This window comes from Octopus bimaculoides, chromosome 18 (genome assembly GCF_046866305.1).
Source record: "Octopus bimaculoides isolate indiv1 chromosome 18, ASM4686630v1, whole genome shotgun sequence".
NCBI lineage: Eukaryota > Metazoa > Mollusca > Cephalopoda > Octopoda > Octopodidae > Octopus > Octopus bimaculoides.
The window spans coordinates 41,484,445-41,510,708 of NC_142945.1; the positions used below are offsets into that span (position 1 = coordinate 41,484,445).

General features: G+C 34.9%; 1 protein-coding gene across 19 annotated transcripts in view; it reads right to left on the bottom strand.

Annotated features, from left to right (window-relative positions):
• Nucleotides 1-26,264, bottom strand: part of LOC106881986 (paired amphipathic helix protein Sin3a) — a 163,094-nt gene that overhangs the window by 38,927 nt on the left and 97,903 nt on the right. For all 19 annotated transcript variants that reach the window (XM_089366089.1, XM_089366082.1, XM_089366078.1 and 16 more), the window contains exons 3-4: nucleotides 7,650-7,768; nucleotides 6,738-6,834 (exon numbers count right to left, since the gene is read on the bottom strand). In XM_089366089.1, the coding sequence (XP_089222215.1) occupies nucleotides 6,738-6,834; nucleotides 7,650-7,687 (135 nt within the window). In that variant the 5' untranslated portion in view covers nucleotides 7,688-7,768. The remainder of the gene's footprint in view (nucleotides 1-6,737; nucleotides 6,835-7,649; nucleotides 7,769-26,264) is intronic.

Here is a 26,264-nt window from a genome sequence, read left to right on the forward strand (position 1 = left end):
ATGTATGTATATATGTTTTTTTCACCAGGATTCAGTCCTCAACCCTCTTGCTTATTATTGTCCTCTAGGATTGAAGATTTCTGGATCACTAAGAAGGGTACTAGAAAGAATTGAGATGTCACACTGAAAAGAAGATCATGAAGAATTATAATGACACACTCGCTCTGACACTATGTTGATGACCTACTTCTTATAAGAGAATCTGTAGGAGATTCAGATATGGAATCAGAACCTGGAAGTAAAAGCTCTTAAAGTAAATTCAATAAAAACTAAAGTTTGAATAAGTAGGACAAGATACAAAACAAAGCTGCCATCAGAGAAATGGCTTGCAATATTCAGAAAAGGAGTTAGACAATGAACATACAGGTAGGCTAACAGAGAAAACTAGAATTTGTGAGTGGCTTGTGCCCAGAGACAATATGTTCTGAGAACACACGGGAAATAAATCCTCTCAAAATGCCTGGAAGGTCCCCTCAACAAAGCAATTGACAGTATTTGCAATCTGCATGAGAGCAACTTGTAGTAGGGGTATTCTGAAAGCATAGTAGCCAGAGTAAGAATGAGTTGGAAAAAGTTTAGTGTTATTATTTCTGCCGGCAATAATGGGCTTCTCTAGCAAAGTGAAGGGCAGATTGTATGATGTGAATTTACAAATAGCAATACTGTATGGATTGGAATGCAGAAGATTTGTGAAGACATGAAAGAAATGTGAGCATGTTTCACCAGATGTAGTATGTTAAGAGAAGAGACTGTGTTGGATATGTGTAGAGAAAAGCTACTGTATAAAGAAATGTTGCATGAATGAAAGAGATGAGAAAGGACTATAACAACTGGAGACATACTATGCAGGAGAAAGCAAGACAACCCATACAAGCAGGATGAAATGTGCAATACAATTTAGGTAATGACGGAGGCTGGGCTATATTATATCTCTGTCTAGTTTTTGCTAATTTTGTACCTGCTTAATCCCCATCAGCTGTCTCTCTTGCCTATTTGGTACACTCTTATTTATAGCCCCCTCACCTGGTTGATGCACTATGCCACTTGTACAACGAGAGAATATTTTAGCTCTGGTCACTTACAAATCTGCTCCACCCCTTTGTGAGTAACAGTAACCCTTGTTGACATCTCACTATTGGTACACTGACTACCCACCACTTGTGCTCCTCACCACCAGCTAATATCCTCCTCCATATGTCTTGTAACTTACTCTCCCTCCATTTCCTCAGGCCATTCATTTTTGATTACACCAAACCACAACATTCTATTATTTCTAACCATTTACACAACTATTCATCCCCCCACCCTGCTCTTACTGTCTGTCTCTCTCTCCTCCATACAGTTACTCCAATCGCTGGGTACCCCTTTCATGGTCAGCTCCCTTTCTCTATCTCACCTTAGTTCATCTCCTATTGTCTTCTTTTTCACCCATACTATTGATCACACTATCCAGAAAAACAGTGAGAACCCTTTTGTCTCATAGGATACAAGGCTATCTCAGAAGCATTAGTAGAGTGACAAATTTCATTGAAGAAGCTCTGTCAGACACAACAATCTTTCTAATGAGGTGCTATGATAAAATGTACCTACTACACTTTGTCGACAGTGTTAAGGACATCTAGCCATAGGATGCCAAAATAGAACATACTCTGACCCAAAACCTCTTCATTCACTCCTCCACCAAATCCTGGGACTATATCACTTCTCATTTTGTGAATAATCTATGCAACTTCAGAAGTTATTATCCTCAGTGATTTCAATGTTTATAGTGGTCTGGTGGGTTCTGCATGGATGTTCCCTAATGATAACCTCTAGATCTCTAAATGCTATAAGTCTATCCTGGAGTTGTAGCTCATTGTGGAAACAGAAAGGAAGTTGATCAAACTGGTGACAAAATATGTACCAGTTGAGTAGTGGAGTTGATGTAGCAACTCTCATCTCTTTGCTGGCTTTGTGCCAAAATTAGAAAGACTACTACTACTACTACTGCTGCTGCTGCTGCTGCTACTACTACAGGCAGTGGCCTGGCAAAATCGTTAGCACAGACAGAATGCTTAGAGCCATTTCTTCTGGATTCAAATTCCACCAAAGTTGACTTTGGCTTTTATCCATTGAGGGTAGATAAAATGAGTACCAGTTGAGCATTGAGATCGATATAATTGATTAGCCGCCCCCACCAATTTCAAGCCTTGTCCCTTTCTTAGAAAGAAATATTATTAATATCATTAGTATTAATAAACAGTAACAATAACCACAACTGAACAACCAACTGATACGTTACTTATCTCAAAAAATCTCCCCTTCTTAGAGGAGGTAAACACTGCAGATGTTTATACTTTACATGTTCTCAGAACATCTGATGTATTGTTTATTTGTAAACTTTTCCTTTGCAGTTTTAACTAGACATCTTACTTCACACAGCAAACAGTAGCATTGCTCACAATCACCACAAACCACAGCTTCTTGACATCACCTTTCTTGAGACACTTTCAAGGCTGAACCAGCTGGCAGTCTCCAAATTTCCATATACGTCACAAAACTTAAATGGACAAAGCCATTTAAAAAAAAATTGCCTCATTTGTTTTTCTGCTTGCCTCAATGCAGTAAATCAATATCCAGTGCTGTCTGCAGCTGTGAACGCAAAAGGGTTAACCCATTGATTCTATTATTTACATGTCCTAAGACAAAATGTAGGAGAAAGTAAGTTGCCTTACCATCCAGAACCCAACTAAATCCCACAATTTTATAATCTGACTAACTCCTAAATGTTTTAACAAAAAAATTGGTGTCATAAAAAAAAAAAGAGAGATAAACATTAAGGCTATACATTTGAGTAGTAAAATAAGGACTAGTTGTTTCACTTTATACAATGCTATTGAAATTTACTTAACCCATTACCTATCAGTGATCTCATATGAGATCACTTAAAAATTACAAATTTTGTAATTATCTGTCAATATTTACACATATATCTAACCTTTTTGTTATATCTACTAGGTATATTTCTCTGATATTCAAATGAGGTTTGCTAATTTTTCACCCAATATCTCGCTTATTTCTATTTAAAATGTTATTTTGATCATTCCAGCGTGTTTCTAAGGCAGTTTTATGCTAGAAATCAAAGTTTCATAAAAAAATTCAAGTTAATAGAATTATGGGAGGTAATGGGTTAACATAAACAAACTCTGCCTGTCAACTCAAATTGCTAAACCAGACAGCTAAGCCAAGTCAGCAAGGGAACCACTATACAATCTGATAGAAATAGCCTCAAATCTCCCTCAAATGAAATACTACAGTCTTAACCCTTTCGTTATCATATTTCTGTTGGAATAAACTTTTTTTCAATTAATTTATTTTTAATTAATGAAGAATTTAGAAAAATAGCTTTTGTCATTACCAAGCTGGTGTTTGGAACACAAATGCAACACGAAATTTTGATGGAAAATTTTAATTACTTTGAAATAGGAAGTTTGTATCACAGAAGTAACAGCAGCATCTAATGGGTTGGTATAAAAAGGCAAGTGAGGCTCCTGATATACAGAAGATAAGATTGTCAGATTGAATATGTTAGATCATATGTCTATTTAAGGAAGACTGACTTGAAGCTAAACAACAACTAAAAACCTGGTTTCATAAAAAACTTGTATCTTTGTATTTCCTATCAATAAAAACTAATTAACATTTATCATTTATCACTTGACACCACATGATAATTACAGCTACTAAATAAAACAACCTTCTCTACACATGCTACCTCCCCATTGCTTTTTGTAGTTACTTCAGAGATCTTTGCTGGCCTTATGCCACTTCCAGTCTGCAACCCACCCACTAAATACTCTGCCTAATTCTCTCTCCTCAGAAATGTTGGCCCTTTGGAGTTGCCTTTCTGGACATGTTTTGCCTACAGCTGTCAACTTACATCACAGCTCAAAATGAATGTTAATAGTGTCAATCTCATTGGTCTCAGAAGGCCTACAAATGTCATGGATATACAGAGCCCCTTCTTTCAGAAACATAAGCAAACATTCAACATATGTTACAGATAGTCTTCCACTATTACAACAATGAAACAAAGTTCCCTGGTTAGATCCTTCTCACTAATTCTCTGACCTTCTTTAATCAAACTAATTAATCTGAAATATTTAACTGAGTATACTGTCCTTAAAAATGTTAACCTCTCAAAATCATATCTAATATGGCTAATCAATGAAAACAACACCCTAATACCCAAATGTGACCCCTTCACTTCTCAGCTTCCATGATGTCTGATGCACAAATCAGGCTTCAACTCTTCCATGCTACACACCACAAACATGTTGACAAAAGCAAAGATGTTGGCTCTGACATGTGGATCATCTAGGATCCATCCAACACTAACTACCTACATCAGAAACATTCTGACATTAATGACTAACACATTGTCACCTCTAACTACTTAGTATTTGCACCAAGTTCAAATACTATGGTTTTCTCTTAATCATTCTAGTGCTTAAAAAAAAATTGAAGGACACACAGGATAAGTTCTAGGATACAGCATGTCTGAAAAAAAAATCCTGCAAAAACAAAAACAAACACCTTTTACCATAAGTTTACCCAGCCAGGGCTGATCTGGGCCTAAGTCACAACAATAACCACATAGTATACATTTGTTATCAATATGCACATTGCACTATTGTTCTTAAACATAATATAAACACCCACGTGTCAGGATTACATACAATCTTTAATCCTTTTGATATCACACTTGGTTCTACAACATAAACTCTCTGTCTAAAAATGATCACAATTCAAACTTTCCATCAAAATTCGATGGTAATTCATGTTCCAGTCACCAACTTAATAATGACAAAGTTATTACAATAAATTCTTTTATTATTTTCCAAATTAATTAATTGGAACAAAGACCGTGTATTTCATAAAAAATATGGTAACATGGGTTAAACAAATGTTTTGAAATGCTCTGTATCAATATCATTATATGCTTCCTTTTGCATCCTGATATGGTGTGGATGTGGATGAAATAATAGTGTTGGGAAAAAATGTCCAGCAGTATTGGTTTACATTCTAAATTTAAATACTGACCCAGTTGACTTTTGTTTTTTTTTATCTATCTGGGGTCAATACAGTAAGTAGTCAACACAAAGTGTGAGTTTAAGCCACTTTACTCCTACTCGTGATCAGGTGAAACTATAACCATAACCATTTTAAGACTAATCTGTACAATAGAGATAACTGCCTTAGTGTGCGAGATTTGGTGTTCCTTGCATTCTAATAGAAACAAACAGTTCTTACTTTTAAGAACAGAGGCAGTTGTATAAAGGCATATTAGACAGAAAGTAGCTTAGAATGAAGGTGCTGGGAATATGGGGGAATCAGAGCACAAGGAAAAGTGGCTGATAGCTAATATGAAGAAATTATCATTACCATAACATGATATGGGGTTGAACAGATCTGCAACATGGTATAATATTAGCATTTCTAACTCAATGTTATTGCATCTGCCAAACACTGGCTCTATTAGAAATTACCTCAGAACCATACCTGGGTCTTCCTCTGCCACAGGTTAGGAAGGTTCAGTGAGAGGTTAATCACAAAATCTCTAATGTAAACACACACAGTGGCCTGCCTGCTTCAAAAAACAACAACAGCAGTAGCTGCTGTAACCACCACCACAACAACAAAGGTGCCTATTCAAAATATATTCCACCTTAAACCTACTCAATACATGTACATTCTGTTATATCTAATCTAGTAATACTAAACACATTGCACAATTCTTATCCATTCTTTAATAACTGTACTTTGAAAAACCCCCTGTTATTCCAATTTTGCCCCAAATCACTGGCTTGCAATAAACAGTTGAAACCAAGTACCAAACATATTTTAACCTCATGCAATTATTTTAGATTCTTAATTAAGAACTGAAAAGCTAGGACCACTGCCTCTCTTCATTAGAATTACAAAGAAGGGAAATAACTTTGGAGACAAAACCCATTGAATGTTTTACACTGAAAACAACCATTTTCGCAAGATATCAAAAGAACCAGTTTCTCCAAAAAATACATATGAATCCGATCACACACAGAAATGCTTATATATACTTAACCCATTGTCATTATATTTCTGACAACGAGGTTGTTTGTGTGTTTCAGTTCATTTCCAGTATGATAAAGATTTGGGAAAAGTTTAGTGAAAAATATCTGTAACTTTACATACTACGAGTATATATTGCGCTAGTGTTGAGCAACCAAAATCTCATGTTTTTCATTCAGGTGGTGATTGGTTTTAAGTATAAACATTTTAATATGTCATTTTAATTTTCTTGCAAAATGTGTAACCACCAAAATACTATAATCCATATGAAGTTGTTAATACAGAAAATACATATTTGTACCAGTTTTAAGTTTGAATTGCAAAAGTGCAAATACCACAGTCTATTCAGCTGTAAATGAGGACCAACCAGATACCGATGCAGCTCTCTCTTTCCCCCATGCTGACATATCCTCAATGTTCTGCTAGGTCAAGAACGAGTGCCATGACTGTGTCTGTATTACTTTGCAACTACATAGGTACGTAAACAATTAGCAAAAGAGCTGCACAAATTATCAGGTCACACTCACTTGTGAGTGACAGCTAAGCTTCCCACCACCTTCACTTAGTTGCCTGATGGCCTTCAAAAAAAATTACATGAACATCACACACACATAGACACATGATTGCAGCAATGATTTATTTACCTGTTGTTGGCTCGGGGGTACACTGGCTGAGAGATGTCCCGTCTGTTGTACTCCATGGTGACTATGATGTGGTGTGTGATGGTTACTCGGGTTCACCCTGTGTACAAACAAAAGAGAATGTATTAAGTCTGGAATCTCATTAAAATTTCAGAAAAGAGCAGGAAAGTTTTTAAACTTAGTTTTAACAAGTTTTATATGAGATCCTTTCAGGAGGTTGATAAATAAAGTACCAGCCAAGAGTGGTGGATGGGCAGAATAGTAAGAACATCATATCTACATTTATCTGTTTGGTTATTCACATTAGGATGGCAATACTTGCAATGACACCGACACCAAGCAGTATAGATCCTTGCCTTTTCCCCACAGCAAACGACATTGGTGATGTGGACAAGGTATGTGTGGGTAAGCTGCTGGAAAAAAAATTGCACCTTCAACAGGAACTTTCCAGGGGAAGATCCAAAGACTCATATAACATACAGAGTCCTCGATCTATAACATAAAGTAATGGTAAATTTATATAGACCAGAGAACTAATGAATAGATTGGTCTATTACCAATACCATGTTGTCCACCCCCAACTAGATACGTTGTCGTTCAGTGCTGAATTCACCACCTCATCTCCCATCAGAAAAAAATTATAAGTGTAACAGCCAACTGAATTATTACAAGTTAGGGAGTATATTTTATCTGCCTGGCCCCAGCTTTACTCTATGAGTCTTTAGAGATAGATTAGCTTTATAATACAGCATCAAACAAACATAAATGATATATGGATTAAGGGCCAAGATCTTAATGTAAAGGGATGTTAGACAAATACAATCTGATAGAAAAAAAGGACAGATGAAGCTCTCAGAATAGGTGTTAAGTAATTCAAGTAAAGGTTTTTTTATCTGGTTAAAACTGTATACTTACGGGTAATTTTGCACAGAGTACTGTAACCCAGAGGGCATGTTATTGACAGGTTCAAATCTTTGACTGGTTTGAACCAAACCAGAATACGATTCACTTGGATTAGGAGGCCTTTGTTGCTGCTAAAAACAAGAGAAAGAAACAGAAAATTAAATTAATGTAAACAATAGCAATATATACATAGATAACATCTACATAATTTGGGTGTTTTTTTTTTTTATTTTTGTTTATTTTGATTAGAATTGATAATTATTGCAATTATTTACACATTATATTGTACTCTCTATGTTCTTATTTAACTTGTAAATTGTAACAGGACCAGATCAGAACTAGGGTTATAACAACATAAGGAACTAAGTGAAAGTTCAGAGACCCCCAAAAAGATTTTGTATACTTGATTTCTGTTGTATAATAAACCTGTCCCATTTATGACAACATAGAAACAATATGTTTTACAATATCATTTAATTTTATTTCTAAATACATCAAATCTAAAATGTGCAGCTAGCATTAGTTAATCGAGGAGTTTCTCTGCTTTCACTGACTACAGAAATCTTCCATAATCAGTTCCAGGAGTTTGTTAGATAATATGAGATTCCAAGCTATCATTCAAGGACATATTGAAAATAAATGAAATGGAGTACTAGCCCCAGAAAGTGAAACTCATTAAAAGTACTTCCTTTTAATATTCATTAACTGCTAGAGATTCCAGTAAAACACCCCTAAAATCATACTGTATCGATTTAGAAAAAGAAGGGCACATTAGATCAGGTAGCCTTTGATATATCTAAAACACTGGAACATCTTTGATCATGATCACAGGTGTACTCAATCAGAGCTGAACAGCAATTGTGCAAGAATCATGTGATTACATAAGGAATCACCTATTGAAACACCAAACTCAGGTGATTCCACAACAAATCATTTCACTAACTGAACCATTACTTAAAAATTACTCAACCCAAATGAATAAATACCCGGGTCCCTAAGCTTTAAACATTTCATCTGCAATAGTTTATATGACATTATATAGCTGGTTGACCCTTTTGTCACCATATCTACGCTGAAATACAGTGCCTTTGTTTCAAATAATTTGGAAAATAATGAAGAATTTATTCAAATAACATTGTCGTCATTATTTGGTTTGGAATATAAGTTAACATGAAATTTTGATGGAAGGTTTTAAATTAGATAACTTTAAAATAAGGAATTCATATCAAAGAAATGAGGGTGGTTTCATTTTAAAGACTCAAATATCGGTAAACTTTCAGCGACCAATGACACAACAGTCAAATTGATTGAAGGAAGCGACAATCAAGAAACGCATATTGTCATTTAGCCCCAGATCAAACAGAGGTATGTCATTCTGGCCGTGACCACTCAGTCTTTGCTTTCGGATACAATGTATTTAAGACTACATTATATAATGTGTCCTTCCTTTTCATTTTCTTAAAGGTAGAAAGAATGATGTAATTTGAAGGAGAATTGACTGCTGTTTCCGGTAGGGCAAAAAGCATGGTTGTCTTGTAATGAAATATATATATATATTTCTGCTATAGATGCAACACAGGATTTTAACCTATGGTCTTGCGTTGCTGTGCATCCACTATAAGTTATGAAGAAATAGGTGACATACAGTGATGATTCTTGATACGACTAGGACAATGTTTCAGCCACTACTTCGAAGGATTATAATTATATAACAGATACAATTTGCTCTGCTGGGGTAAATAATAACTGTCTATTACTCCCGTGGGTGAGGTGAGGTCAACAGAATATACAAATGATTGATTCACTCCGTTATATACTCCCACAAGAAACATAAGCAATAAATAATGATTATAGTTAGTTTAGCAACCCAATAAGTCTCAGCCACCACAGCATGACACCAAGGTGAGTTAATGGGGCAATATATCATAAAAGATGTCAACCAGCTACCTGGGGTCATCTCTAAGACTTCTAAGTAAACAATAATGATTTTTGTCACATTTGAACAAGACTTCAAATTGTGGTAAAGTGTGTGGCGGATATTATTCTATCAACCCCATGGGCATAAAATAAATAATAAACTCCAGCGAGGTCTGAATTCACAGATGGGGGAAAACTAAATACTGTGAAACAATAAATCTGTTATTTCACTTCTCTCTCACCCCACCCCCGACTCACATGGACTCGTGTGAGATTTCAACATATGAGCATCTAGTTTTCAATCAACTGAACAATCTACTGAGTTAGCAAGCAAAGTGGCTGAGTATTCCACAGGCACGTCTACTCTACAAATAACTCTCAAAGAGAATCAGTGTGATACTGTGTGACAAGGGTGGTCTTTTGAATCACAAGTACAGTCTATCCTGACAAGCTGTCCCATTCATCCAGTTTTGTGTCCATGACTTTCCCAACCATTTGGTTTCAGGTTCAATCCCACTGTGCAGCACCTTGGGCAAAGTGTCTTTTACTATAGTTCTGGACCTTGTGAGTGGATTTAGTAGAAACTGAAAGACACCCATTGTGTGTGTGTGTGTGTGTGTGTGTGTGTGTGTGTGTGTGTTGCACTCTTGTCTTGAAATCATGTGATGGTTGTAAACAAGCCTCACTACTATACAAGTGGTGTTGTTCATTTCCAGTATCTCATGAAAAACATGTCTTGTTATGGAAGGAATACCACCTTACTTGGAAACATGTGAGGGTTGGTAAATCTGCCTCAACAAATTCCTTCTGATCTATGCAACAATGGATGATAGATAAAAGAGGTGTTTACAGAAAATTTGGACACACAGCTTTGATAATTTCGTCTGTAGTCGTATATCATTACTAGGATCAACTCAAACGACAGTGTACTCTTCTCTTGGGCCTTGAACCAATATTCAGACACTATTTGGTTTGGTTGGGTCAAATGATAAAGTTCGCAGTTGGTTCTATGACAGATGAGCTTGAGAAAGATTAAAAGGAAGTATAAACCTAGAAACTGATAAGAAACACACAAACTTTAAAGCAGGCAATGTGTGCTTTTGGCCTTTTACAAATTATTAATCTAAAAATTGTTTGATAGATCTACTTATAGTTCAACTCATTTTGCAGTTTTATATTGCACCACTAACATTGCACTGTGCATGCAGCTGAGATACTTATCCAACTCTTTAAGCTGTGCAGCACAAAAAAACAGACAGGCAAAACAAGGAGTAATAAAGTCAAATGTAAGTGGGTATTGCAGTCCAAGTAGTAGCAGCACTGCAATTGAAACTTTTAGGAGGTAAAGACTGGAAAGGGACAGACTCTGCTGTGCAAGTAAGAATTTTCTGTAGTCATCTTATTTCTGATCTAATGATGTTTGGGACTTGCCACTGCTTTATGTATAAACTAAAATATCAAAGCAGTTTTTGATATTTTGGAAATTCAACATCATACACAATGAAGAGAGAGAGAGAGAGAGAGAGAGAGAGAGAGAGAGAGAGAGAGAGAGAGAGGGGGGGGGAGAGAGAGAGAGGGGAGAGAGAGAGAGAGAGTGGGGGGGAGAGAGAGAGAGAGAGAGAGAGAGAGAGAGAGAGAGAGAGAGAATAATAACCTTCATGTTCACACACGTCTGTTCATCTTTTAATCATAAATAATATTAACTCATTGACTTTCTAACACTTTACTTACTACACTGTGAAAGTGGTAGCTTGCAGATTATTGGGTATACAAGTCCCTTGATAGAAAAAGGGCTAATAATTATATTCTGCCCCAAGGACTCTATTATATTTGAAACAAAATGGTACTCGAACTTTCAATGGATCAGTCTGCCTAGCTCTGAATTGCTACATTTCACCTCTATATCATTCATAAGTCTTTCATCCGCTTGTAAATTATAATCTAAATAAGATTCACCTATGGGTCTCAAGGAGGAAGCAGTGTGTTTCAGATGTGACAAGAACAATAATCACTCACAATGTGATTATTGTTATTCTTCCACTCACTATAGCTGCAAACACATACACATTACACATTGGAGGTACAACTAAACAGAAATGCTGTTGGAATTTTGTATGATAAAAAAAGATTTCCACAGTTTTTAAAGAAATATACCTACATTCAAAAATAAATATTTTTTTCTTTTTAATTTTAGTACAAGGCCAGCAATTCTGAAGAGGAGGAGCAAGTACTTTGTTTTATCATCTTCAAAAGGATAAAAGGCAAAATTTGGCTTTGGTGGGATTTGAACTCAGAATGTAAAGAGCTGTCCAATGTGCTAATGTTTCTGCCAGCTTGTCAGCCTTCAGAAATAATTACAAAATCACTTCTTTTTACTTTTACTGCTCAGAAATTTTGTGCTTTTACAAATCCATTTAAATTGCAATTATGATTTTTTCCCCAACAACTTGTATGCATGCGTGTGTGCGCACACACACGTGTATTGAAACATATCAAAAAGTTAAATATCAAAAAGCATGTATCCCAACATTAACAACAACAGCAGTAACAAACTAACCTCAACTTCTTGAACAGGCAGCTCTTGTACACCCTCTTGAAATATAGTATTTCCTCTCAAGAAAGGCACTACTTAAATGATTATTTAATTGCACTCACATAAAAAGCTCAGCATGGTGACTTCACACACACAAACACAGCCACTTGTGATGTGGATGATGGAGTTGGTACAGATGGTAAAAAAGTTGGGACTAATTAAAACAGTTAAATTAGTTCAGAAAAGTGGGAAGATGAGCCTGATAATAAAACCAGATTTTGAACCTAAGTACTAGAGTTCAAATCCTACCTGGGTTGATTGAAACTAATAAAATAAATAACTTGAGGTGTGATGTGATTAGAAACCTGATATATCAGACTTGAATTCAGTCAGTTATTCTAATCTGGAAAAAATTGCAGTCTTGGGTCAATTGTACCTATTCAAGAAACCCAATGTGTATGAAGTAACCATGTTTTTAATACTGCTGGCACCTTAGGCAAGTATTTTCTATTATAGCCGAGTTGACATAAGCCTTGTGAAGAGATTAAGTGGATAGAAAATGAAAGAACCCCACCATGCACATGCCCCCACCCAATCTTGCTATCATGCAATAATTGTAAAGTATCACCATTATACAAGCAGTGTCATTTGTTTCCATAATTCTATGAAAGCATGTCTGGCCATGAGAAAATATTTCCTTGCATGAAAACAAGTGAGGGTTAGCGACAGAACACATCCTATCCCATTAAATAACGAACTGAGGATAATTAAGAATCCACCTATCCTATGTTTGGATTGCTATTGGTGTCATGTTAAGCAGGCAACAAACATTCCACATGGTTGTCAAAACAGGTATCACATGGACCACTTGATACCTACAGGATATTTTGTCAATAGAATGTGAAATGTCATCAAATATTGGCCTTACTTGGCCCAGTAACTGACATCTGTTCAAGAAATAAGTAGTTCTTCCTCAACTAAATGCAATTGTATCGCAGAATTCTTAAGATATATAAAGCAGTTACCACAAAGAAGGGAATCATTGTTATGACAATATGTAAGAGATATTGTTCACTACAGAAGCAGCAGACTAGCTGTTAAATATTTACTGAATACAAGTCTGAAAAGCTGAAAGCAATGTCTTGACACACTTGAAAATACTTCAATTCTGTTAGTGAAACTTATTGAAAAAACAAGTATAGTACCAGAGAAGCATGCTGGATAAATGAATAATTAAATGAACCCAGTTGCCATGTTAACACATGAAACAGATTTTTAAAAAACTCATGTAATTGTAAGCATAAGTACTTCAATGCCATGAAGTACAACAAACTTTACAATTATCAAATGATACTGTGAAATATCCTATTAACCTTTTTGATGCTAAATTGCCTGAGACTGCTTTTGGTTCTACAATACAAACTTCCTGTTTAAAGTAATCTAAATTTAAACTTTCAATTAAAATTTCATGTGAATTTATGTTTCAAACACCATCCTAATGATGGCAAGGATATTATGTTAAACTCTATTATTTTCAAAATTAATTGAAATAAAGGCAGTGTGTTTTAACGGAAATGTGGTAGCAAAAAGGTTAAAGCTTGCCGTCTAATGGTGATAGCATATTATTCCATACATTTACATTCTGTTTCCTTTTTTCCATGTTTGCATGAGTCGGACAATGATGCAAATTTAGATATTTACATTGATTATTGGAATATATAAAAATTTCAGTTGGATGCTTTTTCGTTAATTCCTATAAATCAACAAGAAACCAGAAGCAGGACTCAGTCAGATAGACTAAAGTGAATATAGTAACATTTCCTGCCTAAAGGTGTTTAAACCAGAATCTTTATTGAAGTCAATAGCCTGCAGTACGTTTCCAGTCATGACAATAAACCATCCAACACAATAAAACAAACAGGCTAAGAACACTGGATATATAAACAAGTAATACCAATAAATAAATTGATTTTATATCAAAGACTCATTATATATATGATGTAATTCTTAGTATACCTAAAAAAAATAGAGCAAGTAATGTTTTGATCTGGTTAAATTTATTTTTGTTCTTCCTCAAAAATATCATAAACCAATTAATTTCACATGATGACGGCCGTCAAAATCATTAACATTGTTTCCTCATCTCTTGATTTTTCAAAAAAATTTCTTTTTGTTTTCTTTATCTACAGTTTAGGGAACTTTTTCCATCATCTTACAGGAAAAAAGTGTTAAGAAATAATTATTTGTGCTAATCGTCCAACCCATGCTAGCATGGAAAGCGGACGTTAAACGATGATGATGATGATGATGATGATTACACAACATTCCCTCTAATTTTTCTTAACCACTGAGTGGAACATTTTGTGCTTTCATTATCATCATTTTTATGCCCACTTTTCCATACTTGGAATTTTTTAGAGGCAAATTTTGTACAGTTGGATGCTCTTCCTGTCACCAATCCTCACCTGTTTCCAATTATAGTAATATTTCCCCATAACCAGATATGTTTTCACTGAAAATTAGGAACAAAGGATATTGCTTGCACGATGGTAACATTCATTTACAACTATCATGCGATGTCAAAGCAAACGGACAGTAACATATGCACATATATACACAACAGGCTTTCAGTTTCTGTCTACCAGATCTACTCACCATGCTTTCTGGCCCGGGGCCATAGCAGAAGACACATGCCTATGGTACCACACAGAAGGATGGAGTCTGGAACCATGTGGTCAGGAAGCAAATTTCTTACCACACAGCCATGCCTGCGCTTAGTGAAAATATTTGAAATTCAAAGCTACTATGCAGCATTTAAACCTACATACAGTTTATGAAACATGTATTTGTAAATTGAGACACACGGCAGCATATTGGTTGCTGCAGCATTCATACAACAACTGAGTGGCCATGCAGCTTAGAAAGAATATCGCATGTAGCTGAAATCAGTGAATCATGAATTTATTGTTTTACTTGCAGGGCACTATTATTTTTCTTTCTGGTTTCCCTAATTGAAATAGAACAGTTTTTCTTTTCCACTGTCCAGTCTATAATGTAAAAAAGACAATGCAAGTAAGAGATGTCAGCCATATCAACCACACAAATTGTATATTTATCATCATTTAACGTCCGTTGTCCATGCTGGTATGGGTTGGGCGGTTTGACTGGGCTGGCACGCTGGAAGGCTGCACCAGACTCCAGTCTGATTTGGCATGATTTTCTACAGCTGGATGTCCTTCCTAACACCAACCACTCCAAGAGTGTAATGGGTGCTTTTATGTGCCACTGGCATGGGTGCTAATTTGCGCGACACTGGTATCTGCTACGACTGCAATTTTGCCCAGCTTGATGGATCTTCTTCTCAAGCACAACATAATGCCAAAGGTCTTGATCATTGCCTCAGTCATTATAAAATAGGAAAATCAAATCCTTCTGGCACAACGATAAGTAAAGGATCAGACAACACCACTATTTTCTTTTCCAGCTAGGGTAGCCATGTATCTCTCCTACAGCAAGACCCCTATTCGCTATTCCTCTATCATACTCCATCCTCTCATCACCTGACATAATGTCATCTCCCTCAATACTATACACATTTGGTCATGGGTCTTGTCTTGTGAGTTACTTGATGAACTCAATATTGCTGATGCCATGTAAAAAGCACCCAGTATACCCTGTAAAGTGGTTGGCATTAGAAAGGGCATCTGGCAATAGAAACCACACCAAAGCAGACACTGGGGTTTGGCACATTACTCTGGGTCACCAGCTCCAGTCAAAACCATCCAATCTATGTCAGTATAGAAAACTCACTTCAGCAGTGTCCATATTTTATTAGTTTCATGTTCCCACTCAATGGACAGTCTAGATTAAGACTGTGGATAAACCAACATTCTATTAAAACTTTTGAAATACACTGTTAAGCTGATGTTTGGAACATAAATTAATATGAAATTTTAATAGGGATGGTTTGGTATCAAAAGATTTAAAGCTTGTCTGACTGTTTGGTGACCATATTTCTAATGAAATACACTGTCTATGGGTTTTAGTTAATTTTGAAGATAATAATTATGGGAGGTTTATCATAAAAGAGAATAAGTTATTTGTTGTCAAAGCTAGTGTTGGGAATGTAACTTAATAGAAGGTTTTAATTTAAATACAAACAATTCATAACAAGGACTGTTGTAAAACCTGAGGCACTCCCAGGTGGGTAGCTATCAATAGAGTCAAACTAAACAATCAGCTGTTTTAATTCACATATTTACATTTTGAATAAAGGCCGCTTTATTTATGCATAGATTATTTTTTTTATCAAAACATGGGAGCACTTTTCACAACAGACTGCTAGTTCATTCTCATTAAAATAAACATACGTCACCATTATCATTTTAGCATCCACTTTCCATGCTTGCATAGGTTGGATGAAATTCATTGAGGAAGATTTTCTATGGTCTTTAGCCATTTCTGTCACCAATCCTAACCTGTTTCCAAATAAGGTAATATTCCCCCGAGCCAGACATGTTTCCAAAATAGATTGAAAATGAAAATGCGGCTTGTATGTTCAGAACGATCATATGATGTCGAAGCAAGTAAACAGTAACACACACACACACACACAGCAGGCTTCTTTCAGTTTCCATCAACCAAGTTCACTCACAAGACTTTGGTCAACCTGGAGCTATAGCAGAAGACACTTGCCCAAGGTGCCACAAAGTAGGACTGAACCTGAAATCATGTGGTTGGGAAGCAAACTTCTCAACACTTGCCACATGCACGTGTGTGTGTGTCTGTGCATGGACATTTGAGCTCACTGACAAGTCAAACAGGCTAATCAATAGTTCAGAAAAGTATTTATCAAAAGGCTATAAAAGAAATCAACCTTAAAAATACTAAAAGAGAAAATCAGGGAACATATTGGCTTACCAATTCAAAAGTCAAAACTAAAAGACTGAACACCCAAAGCAACTTAACCAAAGATCATTTTGAAAAGAATAACTCTTTTGATACATAACCTGCCTTTTCAAAATTAAAGCATCATTTGAATATAAAATTTCATCTAATGTAACATTACATCAAAAATCCAAATGCAAATTTACTAACATTCATAATAATAATAAAAGGAAATAAGCTGGTAGAATTGAGAGCATGGAAAAATGCCTTGCAGTATTTGTTTTGGCTCTAAGTCCAAATCCTGCTGAGGCCAACTTTGCCGTTCATCCTTTTGTAGTTAATACTATTGACTAAACCCACTCTCATCCAAATTGTTGACCTTGCACCTAAATCAGAAACAACAGCTGCTGAGCAACTATCCATTTTAACATTTAACACAAGTTGTAGTGGAGCTGTGTCAGCAACCAACTTCACAGTTGTGCAATGAATATTTTGACAACTCATACTCATAAAATAAATTCAAATTAGAAGTGAATTTAACTTTGTGTGCAATTAAATGTCTACAATGATTCTTCCACAATGTAGTTGCTAATAATTTTCTATACTTATATAAAAATACACTTCCATTTTATTTAATTCCTATAATTTATTTGCAAGATTTTTTTTTTCATTTTGTTTAAATTCTAAAAAGAATTGGTGGAATGGTGGACAAAACAGTTTGCAGTATTAAGTGACATTCCATGTTCAAACCCTTGGCATGATATAATATTGTACAAATACTAGTAGATGCAGGTATAGCTAAGTGGGTATGAAGTTCACTCAGTAACAGTCCCAGGTTTGATCCCAGCATGTGACAATTTGATAAAAGTACTTACCATAGTCTTATGCTAAACTTGGATAGACAAATACTGTATAGAAACATGCCAGCTACTGTATCTGTAATTCAAATGCTTGGTTTTGTCAGACACAGTGACACATTGATTCTACCTGAGAATTACATTTAGGGTTTAAGTGTGAGTGAAATACTCCACCATTTTACATGCTAATTCAACGAATAAGTTGTCCAATTGATCATCGATCAAACAAGTGGAGGCTTCAAAATAATAGTGAAAGCCTATCATCACCATATCAAAACACTTCGGTTTTGGACACAGGGTACACCAATTTTGTTTTTTAAACTAACACAAAAAAACATGGTTGGACAAAGTGTTAATGTTACAAGCGACAATTAGAGTTAACAATGTGCTCCAGTGTACAGCATTAAAGCAGTATTAATTGAAGAAAATAAATACATTTCTACATAACTTTATTTCTGAGCATAGATTTCTTCTATTGAAGTGAATGCTAATATACCACAGATATTATAAAATGGAATGTATCCAAGAGATCTTGGATACACACCACCTTTATTACATGACAGTGTACAACAAACTGATTCTAGACATAAGGCATATCTAGCCTGCTGGGACCCATGCTTCATTTACATTTCCTCTACTTTCCATGTTGGCATAGGTTAGACAGGTTGTCTAATTTCTTATTGGGAGCCGTTTCTCTCATAGACTGATGCTTTTATCTATCATATTTGGCTTAATTTTTGTGGACGGATTTCCTTAATATTGTCAATTACTTGACAGTGTACTGAGTGTAGTCTTGTAACACCAGCATGAGAGAGGCTGTCAAGAACTTAGTGAACTCATTCTCCTGCCAGTTGGACAATCCCAATAAATACATAGTTACAGATATCTCAATCTTGCTAGTAGAGAAGTAAATTAATTAATACACATAGACAGTTTAGTCATTAGACATAACTACAGGATTCTAAAGAGATGTAGTGGTTCTGTTGTTTAGTTCTACGCCAGCAATGATCATGCCAATCTTTGATGAAAAATGTCACAGCAACAACCAATTACTTTTTGTAGGAGGTAGTAGAGTGTGAATTGGGAAAGAGTTGACTGCTACTTCAGCAGGTCAAGTATTACGTACCGGCTCATTTACGACCCCAAAATGATCAAACAGTTGCTGTAATTGAGTTGCAGGTCAGCCCACATTAAGCAGGCTTATGAGCAAAGGCTTTCCAGCTGTGACCAACACATCTTTTATTCAGATAAAGTGTATTTAAGCTAACATTATTTCAATGTACTTTTTCCTTCAGCAAGACAATGAAGTATGACTGGAGGGAGATTTGCCTGCAATCTAGGAATCTTAGGTTGACTGAGATGGAATTAATAACAAACTTCCAAAGAACTGATTAACAACTAAGCAATTCTGCAATTATTTAACTAATTATAGTTGTTACAGTTCTGCTAGCACATATTTCAGTTAAGAAATATTAGCAACCAGTTCATCACCCATCAACCTAATTACCAACATATATTTTCAGCACTTGACATTCCAAGAAATACAGGAATGTGTGCTCAACTTCATGGTTCATTTAACATTCAATTCACAGTTATCTTACCATTACTGAGTGTATAAAAACACCAAGTCATGTACAAGGAAATATGTACAATACTCTTTTACTTATTTCTGTCATTGGACTGCAACTATGCTGGAGGCACCACCATGAAGAGTTTAGTCAAACAAACCAACCCTAGTACATATTGAAAAGCCTTGTACTTATGGTCTTTCTCTCTTTTTTTGCTGAACCACTAATTTATGGGGGGGGGTGTAGACCGGTTGTCAAGTGATATAAGGACAAACACAAACACACACGCATATATACATATATCATAGGTTTCCAGACAGTTTTACTCAACCAAATTCACTCAGAAGGCACTGGTTAGCCTGGGGCTATAGTAGAAGACATTTGCTGTGCAGTAGGACTGAACTCGAAACAACAAGACTGTGAAGTAAACTAATTAACCACACAGGCATACCTTTATGTGCATGTGTGCACGCACACACACCCAAAGCTTCCTATGTCAACTTGAAAGTTATCCATTTCAGAATTGCCTTCCTTTAGTAAACAAGCACACAATACAAACAGGTTGGATGGCTTCAATGTCATACACAAAAGCAAGGCACTAAAGTTTGCTTCACTACTGTGTGGCTTCAGGTTCAGTTCTATTGTGCATCATCTTGAGCAAGTGTGGTCTGATTGACAATCAGTGTAGGTTTGTTTATGTCCCAGTGACTTAGTAGTTTGGCAAAAAGAAACCAATAGAATAAGGACAAGAAAATTAAAACAAATACTGGCATTGATTTCATGAACTTAAGACCCTTCAACGTGGTGCCCCAGAAATGACTGCAGTCCAATGACTGAAACAAGTAAAAGAAATTTAAAAAAATTTCTTTAGTAATGTCAAATATTTTAGTTTCATCAAATTTGAATATATTAATGACTAAAGGACCGAAGGAGAGATTCTTGTTAGACTCATGGTTAATTATGTAAAAAGATATGATGTAAGGTGGATAATTAGCTTAACCCTTGTACTTACAGGTGCTTGGAAGGGTGAAAGGCAAAATGGCTTTAGAAGTTGAGAACAGTGTGGCAACAAATTGAGATAACCTTAGAAGCAAGTTTTACTTAGTTTAAAATATTTTGAACTGGTTCTTTATGCAATCTGGTTAAAAATTTTAAAAATTTCGATTACCATATCTAATGGCATGAAAGAATGCACCTTCAATTACAACAATGCATATTTATTTTAAGAAAAAAAGTGTGTTAAACTATAATATTTAAAGCAGGTCCAGGGGTTGTTTTTGAGACTTAAAAAAAAAAAAGAAAGAAAAAACCTGTATCTTACTAGGCCATGAAATATGGTAGTTTTTATTAAAACACTTTTTAAAAAAACTAATTTACAAGTCAGAAATATAAGGAGTATATCCACTGAAAATTGAATCTTGGTATATTATATACATAATTTGTCAATAAAATCACAAATTAAAATGTGAAGGCGATTCAAAATCAGCCTCAGTGGGATTTGAAACTTAGTAAGGGAAGTTAGCAAAACCAGTACTAATTATCTCCAGATAAAATTCAATTATCTCAGTCACCACCGCTGATCTAATTTTCCATGTTAATATTTGCAGAAAAGTTAAGTCTATTAAAGTCCACCAGATGTTGAATGGGAGAAAATTAGATGAAACTGTGATTAAGATGTCATGGAAACAAACAGAACCTTCGTATATAACTAATTAGAACTTTTATAGCAATTTAAAAGCTACAATAAATTTAATGTGAATGTAAAACCTTGCTTGGTACTTTTAAATGACAGACATGTTGAAGTTTTTAGATTTGTATAGCCCAGCTAGTAGTTTGTACTGACTACATTAATGTAAACCATTCTCAAAATCAAGAGACTGCTAATGATTGACTGAATGAATTGAATAATCTAATTTTCAAACTCAAATGCATATATCTGCACCAAAACCACCCTAGTAAATTTCAAAGCAAGGAAGATAGAAGTGGATTGTTTTATTCTTAACAACTTGAACACTGAACATTATTGTAGTTTCTAACCAATGCAGATTTCCCTGAACCCAGATACAAGGTCAGTTTTTACAGAGGGGATGGAGAATGTATTTCATTGAATGTTGGAGCTTATTTAGTGACCCCAGAATAATAAAATGTTAGGATGACTCCAGAGAAATTTGAACTCAAAGCTAAAAAAAGAGACTAAATATCATTAAATCATACAGTTTGGCAATCAACCAGTTCTTGATTTGTAATAAATTCAGTGATTTGCTACATTTATCATTGCAATAAAAGTCTAGATGTACATCATTGTTCTACCTGTTAGAAATCACAACTTTGGCAAGTATATGTAATGAAGTTTACATTTTGCTGAAGAAGTGCAATAAGACTGAAACATAACCAGAGTTGTCTCCTATACTTGCCAAAATGATTAAAACTACAATAGTTATTGAAGTTTTGAGTACTCTCCTCTACTTCAAAAATATGTTGTGTGTTTCAATTAATTTTTGACTTTCTCATAATAGATGGTTTAAACAGTTACTAGGTCTGCTAGAAATAACAATCAAACCTCTATCAAATCACACCCTACTGTTTTAATTAGATCATGTAATCGTAGATAGTCATAACAAGATGGAACAGTCATGACTGGAATGTCCTCAACCATAGTATAGACTTGGGGCTAAAAGACACCAACGATGACACTATATCCATTTGGTAACAAATGCTGTTAAGTGGTACAAACAATAATTTTGAGTTGTTTAAAATCTAAAGGAACAAAATTCAAGCAAACCAGACAAATTGACAAAATAATGGAGGGAATAGTGCAGGTAGCTATAGAAATTAAATGTTGTGTGGTATTTAGTATGGTGCTTCAGTGTTCTGAGTTTAAATCCAACCAGTATAGGAACTCCACATTTCAGATAGAATAATGTCTCAAAAGATAACATGAACTGAAATAGGGCCACCTTCACAACTGAAGACTATATAACAAGAAGGGATTAGTTGATTAAATTGACCCCAGTACCTGACTGGTACTAGAACAGTTTCCAAAGTGATCACCATGAAAAAACAGTGAATGACAAGTTTTTTTTCAAAATCCTTAAAAATATAAGTAATAATGAAAATTCTTGAAGTTGTATGTAAATTCTAGTATGTAGTGAAACTTAGAGGAGGAGGGTGTTATCAAAATAAGTTTGGAGTAATAAAAATTATTTTACAAGAGAAGGGGAGAGAGGAAACATAATGAAGAAATTAAAATACAGGTACCGATGTAAGGGATGAAAAATACTGGGAGTGAAGTTTTAGAGCAGTTTCCCAAAGTGGCCTCCGTGACAAAGTTTTGGGTACCAATAACATAAAGTGGCTTTTAATAAAATCTAAATATAAGTTTAGATTGTAAAAATAGTGGTATTCACCATATTTTAAGTAATAAGTTTTGCTTCAGTTAATTTAAAAAATAATCAGGAATGTAGTAAAACAACTTTGCTGTTATTAAGCTTGTATTTGGAACAAGATATTTGAATTATAGAACTAAGTACAGTCTTGGGTGGGTTGGTTTCAAAAGGGCTGACAAATGAAAGAATAATTCCACAACATACATAAAGAACAGTTTTTTCCTAAGGTCCCATATAATGTAGCAAAGTTAAATGAATGCTGTAAAGTAAAAAATATAATGTACTCAGTAATTCATATAACTCAGTTTCAAATTATTACACTACATCAATGATTTCACCACTATGTTTTGGGAAAGCCATGAATATCAGTCTCGTTACTACTTATCTACCATCTAAAGACTTATGTGGAAAAAAAATAAAAAGGTTTATGAATGTTTATTGACCAGCCTGATATTCTTAAACAAATTTCAAACTTACTTTCATGAAATCACACTCAATCATATCCTTTTAACAAAACGGAATAACATATTGAATAATACTGTTATATGTACGACAGAGTATATAGATTTAAGTCAATGTGTAATAGATAGATGTAAATATTGCCTTGATATACAATGTCTTTGAAACAAAACACTATAATTCATACCAATAATTTACTAATCCAAGTAACTACTAGGAATACATTAAAATATGCAAATTAGTCTATCCAATTTACTTGAGCCATTAATAATAATGGGTTTATAAGCAATATTTCTGTGGACAGTTAAAGAGGGTACTTGCTTGTTGATGAAAACTCAAACAAATCCTTTCAGATTACACTGTCAAATGTAATGTTGATTTATTCCCATTGTTTTGAATTAATTCATGCCATTGTCTTGTATTATTCTATATTTTAGAGATGAGGAATTCTGTACATTATTTACATTGGACGGATATGTGTCCTCATCTTGTTTGTTGTTACCACATTTCGGCTGATTTACTCTCCAGCCTTATCAAGTGTCCTGATAGAATTTTGAACCCAAACCTTAGGAACGAGAACCCAGGGTTGGGTTCAAAATTCTATCAGGACACCTGATGAAGGCTGGAGAGTAAGTCAGTTGAAACGCTGTGGTAACAACAAACAACAAACTCTGTAAAGATGGGATAACCAAAGCAAGAAGGCTTTTCATCGTAGGTTGGTTTGGTTGGGGCTAAACTGGGACTACTACAACAAAAACAAATAGGGTTTTTAATTACTCACTCCCCACTCTTTCTGCTTTAGTTTATTGACTAACATTCCTTATTACAAATACATCACCTTTTTTTAAAGCACCTTAAAGTTCACCTACCTTTCTTCACATAATTAAATTCAACATTAAGTATATGTTCTGCAAGTGTGAAGTTAAAGAGTGGGGTTGGGAATTGATTACATGGTTATGAGAAAGAGCCAAGAACAGATCACATGCATTCTCCAACTAGCAACTCAAAAACAGGTACCATTTCTATCTAATTTTCTGGGAGCAATTATTGAGAGGAATCGAGAATCTGGACTGTGTAAACGCCACTTTTCATATAACCCAGGTACCATATCCATTAAATGGTCATTAATAAAAGATAGTGTCTTGCTGTAAAAATCTCGTTATCATTACCACAAAGTTCAATATCATGTCTTTGAACTTTATTGTATTGTTTTCTTTGTAATGAGATACAGTTTTGTTTGCCTTTAAATGCCAACTTGAAAACAGGCACCATTCATATCTAAATTTCTCCAAGTAGCTTTGAGAAGTTTTAGGACCTTGAGCTTAGAATGCCGTATTTTAAAATAGTCAATAGTCTAATTGTGGAAACTTTAATTGTATTAACATTACCACAACACTGAAAACTATGTCTTTGTCTTTGATCCTGTAGTATTTAACCTTCTTAATCTTTAGGCTTTTCTTGAATTAAAATTAGGTTTCCTAAAATAAAAAGAGAATCACTTTCCTGACTCCTGAAAAATATGGAGATGTAAGCGAGATATCTACGGTCTGAATGAAGATTGTGAAACCAAAAGCTCCAAAAATTCATTCAGAGTCAAATTTTTCCACTTCAACAAATATCTTATATTGATATTTAGTGATTTTTTCCAATATTTGCAAATTACCCGAAAATTTCCATCCAACCTGAGTGTGTGTGTGTGTCTGCATGTGTAGATATACCATTACAAGAACCACATATGTGATAATTATATATAATTCTGAACATTTGGATATGGCATGAATATATGAAAGCCCATATCTGTCATACACAAGTTAATATGACTTGACAGCATGTACTGTCTTTACTAATTGTTGTAAGTGCTTATATTATGGCAAACAGCTATAGAAAGGGGAGGCTGCTGCAAGTACTTGGCTGGTACACATTTTCAGATAAATAAACCAGAGCAATGCTAAATGAAATATCTTGCCCAAGGACACTACATGGCCCAGGAAGTGAACACACAGCTTTATAATTCTTTTCACTATGATTATATATTTTATGCATAAATATGTGAGGTATGCACGTTTGTTCTGTTAACACTATGCAACCAATGATTGCATTAGACATCAATGTTTCAAGCAAGCCATAAACTAATTTGGTAAGATAGATAGGGACTGATTTCATCCACAGAACTATATGATAAAAGTATGACATTAATGATGCTATCATGAAAGATATTATTATTATTATTATTATTATTAAGGTGGTGAGCTGGCAGAACTGTTAGCGTGCTGGGTGAAATGCTTAGCAGCATTTCGTCCGTCTTCAGGTTCTGAGTTTAAATTCAGCCAAGGTTGATTTTTGCCTTTCATCCTTTTGGGGTCAATAAATTAAGAATCAGTGAAACACTGGGGTCAATGTAATTGACTAGCCCTCTCCTGCCAAATTTCAGGCTTTGTGCCTTTAATAGAAAAGATTATTATTATTACTATTATTAAAGTGGTGAGCTAGCAGAATCATTAGCATGCTGGGCAAAATGCTAAGTGGCATTTCGCCTATTCTTATGTTCTCAGTTCAAATTCTGCCAAGACTGACATTGTCATTTATCCTTTCAGGATGAATAAAATAAGTACCAGTTGAGTACTGGTGACAATATAATCGACTAGTACCCCCAGCTCTGCAACAAAATTCCAGGCCTTGTGCCTATAGTAGAAAGAAGAAGAAATCATCATCATCATCATCAAAGAGGTGGATGGCAGAACTGGCAGAGTGCTTGAACAACATGAAATGCTTTACAGTATTTAGTCACAACTCTAGTTTCTCAAATGTGTTTATGTTATGTTATCAACTCCATTTAGTGTTGATGAAATAAAAGTACCAATCAAGTTACAAGGCTGATTTAATTATCAAAACATTCGAATGAAGATATTTGTAGCTTTATGTGAATCTTAGAAATTGATTTTTAATTTATTGAACTTGCATTGTCCAGCCTGCATGAGATCTATTTATTTGTTACCTGCAGTTACACCTTCAGAATGCTT